The sequence below is a fragment of the Argiope bruennichi genome, chromosome X1 (assembly GCF_947563725.1).
Source record: "Argiope bruennichi chromosome X1, qqArgBrue1.1, whole genome shotgun sequence".
Lineage (NCBI taxonomy): Eukaryota > Metazoa > Arthropoda > Arachnida > Araneae > Araneidae > Argiope > Argiope bruennichi.
The window spans coordinates 25,133,658-25,150,045 of NC_079162.1; the positions used below are offsets into that span (position 1 = coordinate 25,133,658).

The following is a 16,388-nucleotide window of genomic DNA, read 5'->3' on the forward strand; positions in this document are numbered from 1 at the left end:
TTTTTCTTAAAATTATTCTAAGGTTGAATCAATAACAAGATATCAATGCTTTAGACCTAAATTAAAAATCTCGCAAATTGGCTGGTATACAAATTAATTCTTTGAAGTAATAAGTAATGTTGAAAAAAATAAAATTAAGTTTTTTCGAGAACTGAGTAGTGGGGAAAAAAAAAAAAAAAAAAAAAAACCCTAGATTCCACAAGAGTAGTCCACTAGAATCCCCCTTCAACATATACTTGGTTTAATTTTAATTTCATAATACAAGACAGACTTCATCTAGCACATAAAACTGATTTTAAGTCTTTATTTAGAATAGGTATTGATAATATACGAGTTTGTTTTTGGCACAATATTCAATTTAGGAAACGTTTTGCCCAACACAATGTTTAAGACATCAGAGATAAAATCAGCTTCAAGTGGACCAAAATCGTTGTCTAAGTAAGAATTTTAAAAGTATATACTTTGAAATGAGCTGGAAATACTAATACATAAGTGATGACTTTGCTTACTTATATGAAAGAGCTCATAAAACAATGATATTTCTCACTTAGTCAACAAATAGGAAATGACAAAAGAAACCGACATACGAATTAGAATTTTTCAAGCTTTAGTTTAGTTATATTACCATCGAATTCTAAATCAATATTGAGCCTATTTTAAGATGGACCTCGTAATTTTGAACTGCGGTTAGATTACGATGATGGTATTTGAGCGAGAACCTCTTCAAACATCCACACAATAAACTAGTGGGAGGGCATTTGGCTCGAACAGGTGAAACATACACCAGACTTGCTTGAGCGGCGATTCTTTGGTGAAAATAGATCACAAACCTAGAACCTTCTATTCCTCATATCGAAGTCTTACCATCATACCAGTACTGTCCTAGCATTTCTTAAGCAATGGATTCTAAAAACATATTTTGACAAGCAAAGTTTCAATAAAAATAACAGATATGCTTATCAATTCCTTGAACTTCCATGATTATTTTTAAAATTAAATCGTTATATATTAAAGATGCTGAGCTAATATAATCTATAACATGATTTTTTGATGTTATACGCAATAATATTCGCATAGTTTGTCTCTTCTAGAGAGTTGTAACTTACAAACCGAAATATAAAACTTTTGCAAAATAAAACTTGTTAAATACAATTTTAAAGCAAAGCAAAATCCATTAATAGCAATTCCCTATTTATACAATAAATCTTATGCAAATTCTTATTTATGGCATTCTTAATTATGGATATTCTCCATTTCGAAATTGTAAAATGTTCACAGAATGGAATTATCCATTATTTTAAAGAAAACGTTTCACTCACTTATTTTACTTACTAATTTCAAACACAATGCGACGAAATACAAAAAAGAACGCTTTCTCTCTCTCTCTCAAAAAAAGATTAGTTACATACACATGCATATACCTTTATTATATATATATGTGTGTGTGTGTGTGTGTGTGTGTGTGTGTGATAACTTCTAAAGAATCTATGTTCTAAAAGTAATTTCCTAATCACTCGAACTCTATTTTCACTAAGACTCCAGAATTGCACGGACTATTATTTTCCGTACGGAAAATAAAAGCATTTTCAATTCCAAAAGGAAAACACAGAGTTGGCACGCTCTCTCTTTCCTGACTTATATTCAGTTTGGTTCAGTATGCTTGCCTTGGCTTGGAAAAAGAAATCTTGACAACAGATAAAAGTTGGACGAGTTCTTTAAGAACTTCAGAATAAAAATCATTAAAGAATTTCAAATCTTCTAATTCAAATCACCACCAATAGCAGATATTTTGTAGTTTGAAATAATACAAGATGCTACATTTAATATTGTTCTGAGATGACACAGACGTGGAACAAAAAAAGTTCAATTGTGCCAAATATAAATATCGAAATATAAAATAAGTGATTGATTAAACAATAAAATTACTACATAAAAAAGAAAACTAACCGATCTCAAGAATGATAAAATTCGATTTCCAAAGCGCTGAAATCTGCACTTCCAGAGAAATGTTTCATGCTTGATTATTATGTAAATATACTCCTGACTTCTTTAATTTTTCCCTTTTTAGAATTTAAATACAGTTAAAGAACTAATGAGACGTCTTCATTTGTAGTTTCAATTTATATCTTTGAGAATTAAGCTGAGAAAATCATAAAACGCTGTCTTTACTAGAGAAACTTCTGAGCTAAGCATAAGAATTATTGCTTTTAAAGTCTATATATGCAATATTTGAATGCATTACAAAAGAACTAAAAAATTCTCGCGACTTCTTCATTTCAATGGACTAATTATGAGTGAATTTAAAAAAAATGAACAAGTTCACAATAACTTATTCATTTCATTGAGTATGCGGTGGATTGGTATGAGCGAGGATAGAACCTGGGACCTTGTGGTTCGCAGCCGAGTAACAAGACCACAAGACAAAAGCAATTGCCCTTGTTTTGTAGCTGTTAACTGGCTTATAAGCTTTTCACCACAAGTATAAAGCAACTTATTATCAGATTACCAATTCACTAACATGTAAATGTTATATAATATGGTTTGCATAAACAAATATGTAATCTTATTCTGCTAAATTAGAAAATCTTAACAATGAAAGCTAAAATAAAATTTACATGACCATTCTGGCGACAGAAAGAAGTGAAAGATTTAAATTTGTTAACTAATACAGTAATTTTCAAAGAAACAAGAAATGTAGTTCCGATGCATGAATTGGGAACATGTATTAGAGAAGCATTTTTAGTTACCATCATCATACTTCAACATCACCATCAATGAAATAAAGGGTTTCAATTGTGTTATAAAAATGCACTGATATAACTTACTTTCGACTTCTTATAACAGTAATCGGAAAATGAAAAACAGGCCCCTTTTCAATGCAAGCCGTGTCATATGCTTTGATCTACCAAAAGAGAGGGGGAAAAAAAAAAAAAAATTAAGTAAAAATATTTATTAATAAATCAATAGAATAGGAACAAGGGGGCGGAGGAGGGACACACTGGAATTCTAAGCAATATTTTCCAAATATCGTTTAGAAAACATCTAGAAAAAATTAAATAGCTCAAAAATACATCATACCCTCTAAAATGAAGATAAATTTACAATAGGTAGTAGTAATAAACCTAAAGAAAACACTCTGCACTTAAAGCGGATATTATGTATATAAAATAATTCAATTCGCTAAACAATTTTAACACATCATCATGGAATATATCTGCACATGCTCCATTTCAAATAATTAGTTTTCAATTTCAGACATGAAATGGGTTTGGAACAAAAAAAGTTGAACTTCATAAAATGATGACTCCTACCAAACAAACACTGAGAAGTAAAATAAGTTTGATTAATTGAACAATAAAACGAATTTATTGAAAAAGTGCTAAAAGATATCAAAAATTTTGTAATATAATAATGTAAAAGAAAATTAATGGGTGAAAATAAGCTACTTAAAATTTCTGCTAAAATAAAAATTATGGTAAAAATGAATACAAAAAACTTAAAAGACATCTAACTAAGATGACAAAACTTTCGTAATACATTATTTTTAATACTTCCGTTTCTTATTTTTTTGAGTCAAAAGTTCGTTTTCTTTTATGTTTATATCTGCTGCCCGGCGGCGAATCTTTGTCGTCGTTTCTGATATCAGGTAGACATATCACTCAACTCTATTCTGAATTAGAATAAATTTTTCCAAGCATAAACAGCGATCATTTTATAAAACATATTCATTAGATAACATTCCTATCCTTACTACAAATCACTGAAATACTTCCCACACTCATCATAGGAAACATACTGAACATACTCCACATACAGAAACGAACAAATTACACTCAATAAAGATGAGAATAAAAATAGTTGAAAAACGGGATGTTTTTTCATTTTACAGTAAAATAAATTGAAGCAAAGAAAAAAAAATCTAATTTATACGATTCGAACAATACTTGCATATTAGTAGCAGATAAATATTAATGGAAGGGCACATAGAGATGATAATAAAAAGCTCTTACCCATGTAAAGTGTTCTCCGATAGGGAGGCCACATGGGTCAATGCGAATACTGAAAGTTCGAGGTGAATACATAAGGCATAAATTAGATGGCACATAAACCCAAGGAACATCACAAGTGAGTTTTAAAGTCATTTCAAAATTTATTTTGCTTTCAGGATCTGCAATTTAAACAGAAAACATTAAAAATAAAGGCATTAACTAGCACAAAAAAAGTTATATTTAAATGAAACACTCACCTAAATAAGCTAATTTTGTATTATGATAAACCACATAAAATACATTCGGAAATCCTTCAACTGTTAAAATGGAAGATAATAAAGCTTGGATTTTTGGTACTTAATAATGAATGCCAGGTTTTGTTATTATATGGTGATTATACGGTTATTCTTATGAATAGTCTTTATAATAAAGTTCTGCATTCCCAATAAAACGATGCTCTGAGGGGGAGGGGGTAGTCATGTGTATAAATTACAAAAAATCTTCACTAACATTTTGATTAGGGATTGAAAAGCATACTCAACATTAATGCATCAAACACTATTCTCTACATCACTATAATGTAAGAACGTGTAAAGTACAGCAATAAGTTTCCATGCTAGTTGTGATTTATAAAAAGTATCAAAGCGAAGTAAAAAGGTTTTCAATGCACTGCGTCTTACTTATGAACGGTACTTTTAAATAAATTGGAAAATCATATTCTCGCGATAGATTTGAGTATTTTAAAATCATCTCGTAGTATCTCCTTCAAAGGAAGAAATGACTGAAAATAAAAATGGGAATTATACTTCCAAATATTTATTTAGTAGTAATTTTATGAGTATGCTGATATAGATCAAATTTTTCCTGCTTATACAGGGCGCATACTGAGAAACTGCTGCAAAAATTAAGTACTTTTCAGCACCACCTTGTTGGATTCGGCATACTTAAACCTGAAGCACAGAATGTATTCTGCTTTATAATAATGCATTGTTTTTACTGAAATTTTTAAAAATAATTCATTCTAAATGCGTATTTTTGAAATTTTAATAGTTAATTCTGCAATAACATAACAATTTTTAGTATAATAATGTTTACTGACAACATTATGGGTTTGAAATAGACAATTTTGGAGGGAGAGAAAAAGAAAGTGGAATAAATAAATAATTTTTATAATGAAATATATATCCTTTATCATCCAACAGCTATTATGCTATTAAACAAAAGGTTTCTTCAAAGAATATGATTAGCAGAAAACTTAAAACAAGGTACATTAAACAAATTTAGCTAAAAAATGAGAGCACCTACACATTAATTCATTTAATCAAAACTATCGAACACAGAATACTACAAGTTGTACTTGCAATAGTGAAATACAAAAACAATAGATATGATAGATGAAACAGTTATTTTGTTAAACAGTTATACTATTTGGAAAACGATGTGTGTGATTTTCAATTATTTAAATGAACGAGATAATTACATAATTGAAAAATTATTTATATTTATTAATATTTATTTCTGCAACAATACAGAAGCGTTAAATGTGTCATCTATTGTAAAACAAATCTGGTTTGGACAAAAACATAAAAAAGAACACAGAAATAAAAAAAAATACCATTATCAAAAAATTAAGTCGCCTTTTATAAGATTAACAATAACAATATGGTTCTTTTTCAACATTTCTTAAAATTAACAAATTACTAGTTGATTTCGATGGACATATCATGTCTGAAAATACACTGACAATGATATAGATACAAAACATGACACAAAATTTTGCATTTGATTTTTATATATGTGGCAACAAATGAAATATGACATGTTTGGGATGGAAAGTAAAATTTTCTCCTGCTCTAACTCACCATATTAAGCTGTTATCTAGATAAAGCTAAGGTTATACAGAAGTTGCATACTTCTTTAACACAATTAAGTAAAAAAAAAAAAAGCATGTTTTTGTTTAGTGTATTTAAAAATACTTAGTCATCCTTAATCATAATATTCAAAATCTGAATAAGAGATATATTTATGTGCTAAAAACATCAAAGTGTTAAATATAATTACCTGCATCAGTATCTCTCAAGAATATTGGTTCAACTGTTATATGGAATAACGATGGATAGTTTCTTTTCTGAGAATCTCTTAAATATATACCATTTTTGTGATTGGAAGTGACATGAAAGCGAATAGAATTTTCAACATATTTTGAATAATTTACTAGGTGATCAAACGCTTTATCAACCTGTAATGAAAATATTTAACACTATCAACACACACACACACACACAAAATGAATGCAAATGTCAAACAAAATTATGTCATATAATTAGCAGAAAAGGTTTCAAAGGTAATGAAGAGAATGCAAATGCAAGCATTTATAAAAAAAGCACCTTATACAATGAAAATTCTATTTTGTAATAATAAAAAGAGCAATCAAGTTACCATTCATAAGAAATATGAAAAATGCAGTTTCATTTTTGTCTAAACTCTGTCAAGAAGTTAAAAAATTAGAGCATTTCTATTTATAAAATATCAATGGGTATCTAATAAAATATTCACTAAATGTAATCACAGAACAAAATTTTGATTTTTCATTAAATAATGTTTATTGATAACATTATGGCTTTGAAATAGACAATTTTGGAGGGAGAGAAAAAGAATGTGGAATAAATAAATAATTTTTATAATGAAATATATATCCTTTATCATCAACAGCTATTATGCTATTAAACAAAAGGTTTCTTCAAAGAATATGATTAGCAGAAAACTTAAAACAAGGTACATTAAACAAATTTAGCTAAAAAATGAGAGCACCTACACATTAATTCATTTAATCAAAACTATCGAACACAGAATACTACAAGTTGTACTTGCAATAGTGAAATACAAAAACAATAGATATGATAGATGAAACAGTTATTTTGTTAAACAGTTATACTATTTGTAAAACGATGTGTGTGATTTTCAATTATTTAAATGAACGAGATAATTATACAATTGAAAAATTAACTTCATGCAATCTAGCACTTCTGTAAACTTCATAATCAAGCATTACATTTCTAAATTTACAGATATAGCCATTCGATAACAAAAGTATATTGGCCAAAATATAACATGCAACTGAGCTCAGTAATGGTCAGCATTAAAGAAATGATATTTGGTACAGATCCATTGGAACTCAGTGTAGATACATTTTCTTTATGGAATTGATGACATTTTTTAGTCCATTTTACAAATGCACATTTGTAAAATTCTTAAGTTCAATAATTTTACCACGTTTTTTAAATACCAGCACAATCTGGAAACTGTTTCCAAAGTAAATAAACCTTTCAGTCATTCAAATAGAGAGAAATCTGATTACAATAGAGCAGTAAGTACAGCAAGAGAGTCCTGACACTAATATTCGTCATAATTGATCATTCTTCCAAAATGTCATTTATGCACTCTGGAGATATGAATATTTATGAAGTGTATCATGAACAACTCTAGCTTCTTTGTAAGATAAATCTGTACTGTTCTTTGATAAAAGTTTCTTTATATTCGAGACCCCTTCCTATCCCAAGAAAATGGCACCATCAATTTGTTGAGTACCCTGGCAAGTCGCAGCTTCCTTCAAGGCAGATATTCTGAATGCCTCCATTCAGGATCTGTCCAAAGGAATTTGATCACTATACATTGTTGTAGTAGGTTGTCATGCTGATATTCCATTACTGATTACCAGCAACAACAGGAAATATTTATATTTTCTGTTGCTGATTTTGCACAGGCAAAATCAATATTTTTACCAACAAAAAAAAACACCTCTTCTATTGCTTACCATTATTAAGCTCCAAGTTGTAAATTTTGAACGATTAGAGTATTACAATAAAATAGCATATTTTTTGTAACATGAACATAACACAATTTCAAACCATTTTCAGCCTCCCTGTGACTTCTTCCTTAATAACACAGAATTTTCAACCAATATATTTTTTTAAAATTCAATGTAAATATTCGCGTAATTATTCTAAATCTAAATGTAATTCATTTCTCTTTGAAAAAAAGTACAATACCTGAATTAAACCATGTCCCATACCAAATGCTTCCCAGGTACTGACTTTTAAAGCAGTATTTTCAATAGCTCGGCGAACACTGTACGGTGAATATGGAATATTTTGTTGTTTCATTCCAGATAATAAAATACCTAAGGTAAAAATATTAAAGGAGCTATTGTCAAATATGGAATATTTTTGTATGGTATTAATAACAAAGTTATAAAGCATTTTTTCATTAAACTGCCTGAAATTTAAATTAACAAAATTCTTCATTTCATATTAAATTTTAATATTTAATTCCAATAAAAATATGCAAACTACTTTTAAAAAATTCAAGTATAGTTTATAACTTTTAAGACTATTTTTAAATGAGATTCTTAGAAAGTATATTGCAGAATTTATTATGAAAGAATTTATTATTTGAAAGGAAAAATGCTCTCATTCTAAGTATAATAGAGTAAAAACACAATGTAGTATATATGAAATTCAATTTCTTTCAGTATTTGCCAAAAGATAATACACTTATTAAAAAAAAAGCTTTTCAATAAACGGTCAAAATTCAATTAAATGTATGAATTTTAAGATTCCTATTCAATCTCTAAAATAGTATCTTACCAACACAACCAGCAACATGCGGAGCACTCATTGATGTTCCATTCATCAACTGTGCTCCTCGCAAAGTCCAGTTTGGCACAGATGTAATAGCACCACCAGGAGCACAAACGCTTACAGCCAAGGCTCCATGCATTCTAAAATATAACAATCAATAAAGAAGAGTACATATACTATTGAAAAAACAACTTGAAAAATTAAAACACTATAGTTTGTCTCAAATCCTCCTGAAGATTTGAGAAAATACACTAAATTAGATCATTATACATTTTTTAGCCATGATTGTATGCTGACTAAGGATATATCATATATAAGATCAGTGTTCACCAGCAATCCAGAACGTTTTTTTGAATACTTAAACTAAACCAATACTTCATTTAATTGTGCATGTAACCCATCTTTTATCCTAAATCTCTTAATCCAAATAATCTTTCAAAAAAAAAAAAAATATTTTAAGTAAAAAAAAAAAAAAAAAGCTTAAAAGGTAAAAAAAGGTGCAAGAATACTACAAGTTTTTATATTTTGTTAGAATAATGAATTTTCCATGGGCAAGAACAAGCATATTTACAGAGATGTAGATAAAATGTTAAAAAACTATGTAAGCAAACTAAGAATTCAAATCTTTTCCTTTTTAGATAAGGTAGAGAATGGAGGAATAACTTCTGGTGAGTCTTAAGTATTCATATTCTAATATATTCTCTAAGGTTGCTGTGGATGAGCTGATCTTGGAATTAGTATTGGATTCCCCAGATTGTTTAACCTTCGCCTTGAAGGGATAAAGCTATAGACTGGACAGTAGTGTCACCAGAAAGAAGAAATTTAGTTCGAGCCGAGGTAATTGATTTAATATTATATTTCACAGTTGCGACAATATTTTACACTGCAACTGGGAGGAATTTGACGAGATGATGCAATATATAATTCTGAAATGCTTTCAGTATTGACAATTTTTTTTAAACAGAAAATGCCTTGTTTTAAAAATACTTTTATGTGTGTAACAAGTTGAAAACCAATTGATTCGGGTAAAATGGAAATGCCTTCATAGATTGGATTGGATTTTTATGGCACAACAGCCAAAAGTGGTCATGCTGCATTAGAAGACATGATATGAATATTCTCATAAAATTAAATAACAAAAGTTTTCTACAATTGAAAATTTGAATATTATATATAAAATGGAAAAAGTCAAAATTTTAGTTCAGAGATAAATCTGTGACTAGTATTGAAAATTGTTTCAAAAAAAAAAAAAAAAAAAAAAATATAAAATTTAAAATTAATTATTTTGTGAGCACAACCTTTAAAAATAAGACGAAATACAACAAATAATAAATTTAAAAAATTCAATAAATTTTCTTGTAATTCAGATGGTTTCTTGAATACTTTTAATTGAAAAATCTTGAAAATGTGGAAGACAAAATTCTTGCAAACCCACTATTATTGTATGCGATCTTAGATGGAATCATGATTTTAAACCATTGTACTAGGGGAAGAAATTATAAATAACTATAGACGTGCGACTATCAAGATTCATTATTCATTTCAGTACTTAGCGAGCTAAAAATGTATAGTTAAAAATTTAATTTCTAAAAATAAATCAGAGATTTTGCTATTTTATGGCATTTATAATAATCATTATGTAACAAGCTTGGGGAAACGATGCTAGATTCGAATTCTGAGTCAGATGGCACACAAATAGAAAGGGTCAGAATAGCACAAAAGTAATTTCGAAGAAAAACGTCTTAAAAATCTTCAATAGTCGTATGCCAATTTAAAAATATAACAAGGTATCTAAAGATAAATATAACAGAAAGAATTAATGATATTTATCTCAGTAATAGTAATTTCCTACAACTACACTAGAGCCTGAAACCTATATTTCACCATTAAAAAGAATAAATTATAGTCAGACGCGAACTGAGATTTGGGATAGGCTGCAACAGCAATGATTTCAACAGATGCTTAAGTGGTGTAAATATGCAACACTGCAGCAGGAAGGATTAAAAGATACATATTATAAGGTACAGAACATTATAATATGTATTATAATACTCATTTCCTCAATAACACAGCATTATTTTAAAATTGTTATTTGTGACATTGTCCAAATAGTAGCATTTAAAACTATACATACATATTCAACAATGATTCTGAAACTATTTTTAAAAATTCACACATTAATTATTGAAGGATGCATTTTGATGATTCCTTCTGTTGCTACTACAGCTCAATATGTAAGGTTGATCAGAAAAGATCGTCATGTGACGGGAGGCAGGAAAGAAAAAATTTTGATTATACATTTTTCCAGATACGAAGCGAGAGCCCACCCAGTATAGAATAAATTTTAGTATTAATCAAAAAAAAAAAAAAAAAAAAAAAAAAAAAAAAAAAAATTCAAACTTTGTGCACAGTTTCTAATCAGATAAGCAAGAAAAAAAAAAGTAAATAATCTTATTTAATTAGCAAATTTGTGAAATTTTCCCATCTTAATGAAATGTAATTTCTGTCTTCTGTTATTTCAAGAGTCAAAAATAAAGGTGAAAGTTAAAACCAAGGAAGTTTTAAGTTACTAATATACTTAAATTTTTAAGCTGATAAAGGAGGAAAAATCAAGAATTTTCATAATCACAGTAGAATTCTAACTTAATTATTGGAATACATGAAATTAAGCAAATACTATTATGATTTATTTTATGTACAACAGAACCTTCTGAATACTTGAGATATGAACATTTGAGTTTAATAGATGTGTATGAAGCAATACCTCACCAGAATGTTTATCAAATGAAACACACAAAAGTGTCAAAGACAGTTCAATATAAATGCAATTTAAATCGCTTTTTAGGCATCCTTTCAAACTTTATTTTTCGATAATAATACGTTTGAAATTTTAAAATTACTTCTTTTAATGACAAATGTAGATTTAAAACTGAGGTATAATTATTTCAGATAATGGAAAATAATGTGTAATTTCAAGACGTTCTTATTTTTCTTAAAAAAATCATATACATGAAATTTCAAGTTTTTTAAAAAGTAAATTGCATACCCAGGTCCACGGGATGTCCATGTATAACCCAAGCCAGGCATTTTATCGCGAAGAGAATATTCAGCTATCATCATATCAGGAGACACATAGGCTCCCACACCTGAATAAAAAGAACCAACTTTAAATAAAAATGAATTCCGAGGGAAAAAAAATAAGATTAAAACTCATCGCAAACTTACCTATGATGCAATCAGTAGGAGTAATAGGAGGAGTTCCAACAGTAGATAAAGCTGGGCCACGGTTTCCTGCACTAGATACCATTATTACACCATGCTTATCGACAATCTGATGTATATGTTCCAGTATTCTTCTGTTAAAAAGATAATTAAAATAAATTTTTTTTAGCATTTTAAGCTAAAAGTTTTACAGTTTTAAAAGCATTTATTAGCAATTTTTTTTAAAGATGACAATGAACTTTTCAATGCTGTACATTTTAATTATGTTTCTATATCTAATAGATGGTCGGATATAAAAACTTTTTATTTCTAATTTCCATTTGCATAATTTTTGATGAAAGGAATTGATTTTTAAATCTAATGCAGAAACTAATTATAAAAACAAAGTGATGATGTAGAATGAATACAGAGGTTACAAAGTTCGCAAAATGGTACAAATGCTATTGTCAGGATTGAATTATTAGAGGGTTTATAAACTAGAAAATTACATAAAAACGCTTTTGAAATGAAGTCGATATTTAAGGAACGTTTATGAGAGCAATAGATAAAGACTTTATTCTTGCTAACATGAACCATTATCTTAACATTGAAACATTTAGAGCAATTACGAAATGATAAAAGGGAAAAGAGAACCAGAAAAAAGACCTGCAAACTTTCTCAGCAATTTAACAAAAGAACAATATTTTCATGAATAAGTTTTATAGGTAAAAACATAACATGTGTAAAAAGCTTTTAAATGATTATTAAGATCAAATGAATTTCAACGAGCAAAATAAAAACATTCAAGAAAATACTTACCCCCCACACCAGTTAGATTGCTCTCCATAACTCATATTAATGATGTCACATTTACTTTTAATCACTCTGATCAACTAGAAGATTTAAAGATTAGATCATTTTAAAGATTTTTTTAAAGAAAGTAATTATATAAATATTACACGATTCATAAAAATTTTCTCTAAGGACACAGAAAATATAAACATTTGATTACATAAACAACAGTATTAGTGATGAGTTCAATATTATAAAGCATTATCAGGTACTTTAGAAAAGTCTAAAAGGTAGCGGGAAATATTCCACTTTATCAAAATTATTCGTAAATGTGAATAAAGTATTAATGTAATAAAAATATTTTTATATACGAAAGATCTTTAAATAGTAATAGTTTACAAATTTACAAAAATAAATATCTTCATATCTACAAAATAAAATAATTTAAAGTGAAGCAATTATTTCTTAGACTACAGAAGAAAATTTCCCGCTTATTCACTAGCTATTTTTTTAAATTTTAAATTTTAATCCATCCTTTTCATTTTCTTGAAATTAGGAAAACATTCGCAATTGTTAATATTGAATAATAAATTGAAAATTTTCATATACATTTAATAGCACAAAAAATAAATAAATAATAAAATAACTAAACAGAGTTACCAATTTTTTTCTTTTTGCACTTAATAGCGATCAAATTAATTAATATTCTAATGCAATTCCTAATAATAGAGAAATACAGAAAATTAATCCAGATATATACCACAACATAAGAATATATAGAAAATTATAAAGATAACAAATATTTCAGTTAAAGAACATCACTAATAATATTTAAAATTAAAACACTCTTAAAGTTAGACAAATAATTTACAATGCGAAAACTTTATTCACATGTAAGGATATTAATTTTTTCAAAAGAGTAGTAGGAAAAGTAATTACTCCACGAGTCAAAGATGCACCAGTTTCCATTGATGCCAATCGCAAGTCTCCAATACCAATACTGACAATTTGTGCACCAGGTGCAACTCCATTTTTGTTTGGTTCATCCGGAAAATATGCAGCAGCAATACTAGCAACATGTGTTCCATGGCCAGCTGAAATAAGTAATTCAAATATATATATAAGTTGAAATTATATAATACGGCATATTACACTGGTTGAGAAAAAATGAACTAAATCTATTAGAACATAAAATTTTTGCACATAATATAAAGTTTAGAAACAATCAATACGGAATAATATGCTAATAGGAACGGTGTTTCCTACAAAATAATAAATTAATATTAATTATATATGTCTATTTAAAGCGAATAAAAAGGATCCTTTTCTGCAGATGGTTTATGTGGTGTTTACAGGTTGTGTGCTACTGTAAACCGAATTCGAGTAAATATAAGGTTTCGCGAGAGCTTTTTAAATGTGTGCTCAACGATGCTGAAATTGATGCGTGTATGCCGTGCATTATGCCGTCATATTATTCTTAGTCGGCAAAATAAATATTGTATGCTTTCTGCAAATAACTCAAAGTTCAAGTAAAATGTAAGTGAATCTAATATTTCAAGAACCCAAAACACAACAATTTAGGTACATGATGTTGTAGGAGCTTTAAATAACTAAATCATGACTGTGAAGAACTATGAAAGAAATAAATTTGTCTGGTATTTATTGTTATAATGAATCAATAAAAACGTGATAAAAGCGAAACCATTCGGATTCAATAAAAATACTCTTTAAAGTCGAGCTAAATTCTTCTGAGGTGGTGAAAGATTTGCTTTAAAGTATAAATGAATAAAATTATGATTTACTCAGAAAGGAATATTCGACAGATTAATTGTCCCATCTTTGGATGACACCAAATCATTATACTGAAATCTCTTAAGCAAGCTAACAAAAGTACAAGTACAAAAAGGGTACAAGTTTTCATGGAAACTTCACTTTCCAGTGAAATTAAAGTACAACAAAGAACAGTGATGTTATATCAAGGATTAATTTTAACTAGGGTTATAATTTGTTTAAACTTTAATGCAGGAACCTTTAACTCCTTATTCAGTCAAATAAGATAAAATCGAGGAATTAAAGCACAAAAAATCAGCACAAAATGTAAGTATTGTAAAGCCTTTCATATATTATAAATGTATATAAAACATAAGAACAAAACAGAAATTTAATAGACGCTTTACACTAAAGAGATTTACATGAACCATACAATTATTTTTAAAATAAAAAGCGAAATTACTTGACATGCTAACGATTTCCAGAAGGTCGCCATCTTCATATATGTTCACACAATAATTCAATCTATCTAAAGTTGAAAAACAAAGCAAAAAGACAGTTAATATAATTTCTCGTTACTCATTAGGATAACAATAAAAGCATACTTTAAAAAAACAGTGCTTGAAGAATTTAATGCTGACAATACATTTTTAATGACATTTCAATAAGCAAATTATTATCAAAATAAGGTGGGATAAAAAGAAAACCAATTACATCAAAAATTTATTCTGATCTTCTAAGCTAATATATAACACTTTTAAAATTAATCATTTATTGAATTGCAGAACTTAATATAAAAACATACAATAATTAATGCAAAAATATGCAAAATTGACAAACGTTAAGGTAAGTATAAATCCCTTTCCAGAAATTTAAATATTAGAGAAAATGTTTTTTTGTTCTTGTTTTAATAGCAGAAAAGCTCTTTTGTTATTTTAAGATTGTTAAAAGTTGCTTTCCCGGTTAAAAATATAAGAAGTTTAATATTTTCATTATAGTTGTAGGCAAGAGGGACAGTCTTTTTTTTTTAAAGCTATTTTTCATCTATTCCTTTACCGTTCAGATCAAATAAAAAGTGATATACATACATGCTAAAATTTGATCAGGGCGAGTAGCATAAAACTGCTACAAAATTTAAGCACCTTAAAAAACATTTTTTATACAAGTACTCATAACAAACTGCGTATTTCCTAACTATAGGATATTTTTTTTCTGTTTTATAATAATACATAGTTTTCACTGAAAAACTTTTAACAATTAATTTGAAATGCTTATTCTTTGCATTTTAATATTTATTTCTGTATTTGCACAACGTCTTTTATTGCAAAATTATGCTTTTTTTTTAATTTTGACAAAAACCAAAAATTTATCATAAAAATGAAAAACACTATCAATAATAAAAAATTAAGTCGTGTATTATCAGATTAACAATAAAGATTTGTGATCTTTTTCAACATTTCTTAAAGTTAATAAGTTACTAATTCATTTATATAGATAAAATATTTCTGAAAATGCCGATATTGATATAGAAGTGTAGCATGATCGAAAATTTTGTATATGATTTTTATATATGCAAAAACAAGTAAGATGCAATATGACTGGTATGGAAAGAGCAAATTTCTTCCTGCACTAACTCATTCTATTTAGTAATTTTCTTTGCAATCTCATAAAGCTAAGAACTAAAGCATTTCTATAGCTATCAACGTACGATTGGCAAAAATGTGATGAAATTGATGATAAAACAATGCCATGTTCTAAATAAAATTTTTAAGATAATTTTTAATAGAAAATAATAGCAGCGTTCACAAATGATCAGACTAAAAAGGAATTGTCTAATCGGAAGTTTAATAAAAGCCTTCTTTGAACTTTTGACGTTCCTAAAGTTTAAAAAAAAACCTGCCTTTTAACCTATAAGCAAAGATTCTTGCTTAAGAGAATTACAGAAGATATGTTATATATATTTTAGGAAGAAATAAAAATGCTTTAGCAAGCCGTG

The 16,388-nt window shown here is 27.8% G+C and overlaps 1 protein-coding gene across 2 annotated transcripts in view; it reads right to left on the reverse strand.

Moving 5' to 3' along the window:
* LOC129958961 (tripeptidyl-peptidase 2-like) overlaps positions 1-16,388 on the reverse strand; it is a 100,806-nt gene that overhangs the window by 31,041 nt on the left and 53,377 nt on the right. For both annotated transcript variants that reach the window (XM_056071718.1, XM_056071716.1), the window contains exons 7-16: positions 14,856-14,921; positions 13,562-13,716; positions 12,650-12,723; positions 11,855-11,985; positions 11,676-11,775; positions 8,636-8,769; positions 8,039-8,169; positions 6,051-6,228; positions 4,011-4,168; positions 2,826-2,902 (exon numbers count right to left, since the gene is read on the reverse strand). In XM_056071718.1, the coding sequence (XP_055927693.1) occupies positions 2,826-2,902; positions 4,011-4,168; positions 6,051-6,228; positions 8,039-8,169; positions 8,636-8,769; positions 11,676-11,775; positions 11,855-11,985; positions 12,650-12,723; positions 13,562-13,716; positions 14,856-14,921 (1,204 nt within the window). The remainder of the gene's footprint in view (positions 1-2,825; positions 2,903-4,010; positions 4,169-6,050; positions 6,229-8,038; positions 8,170-8,635; positions 8,770-11,675; positions 11,776-11,854; positions 11,986-12,649; positions 12,724-13,561; positions 13,717-14,855; positions 14,922-16,388) is intronic.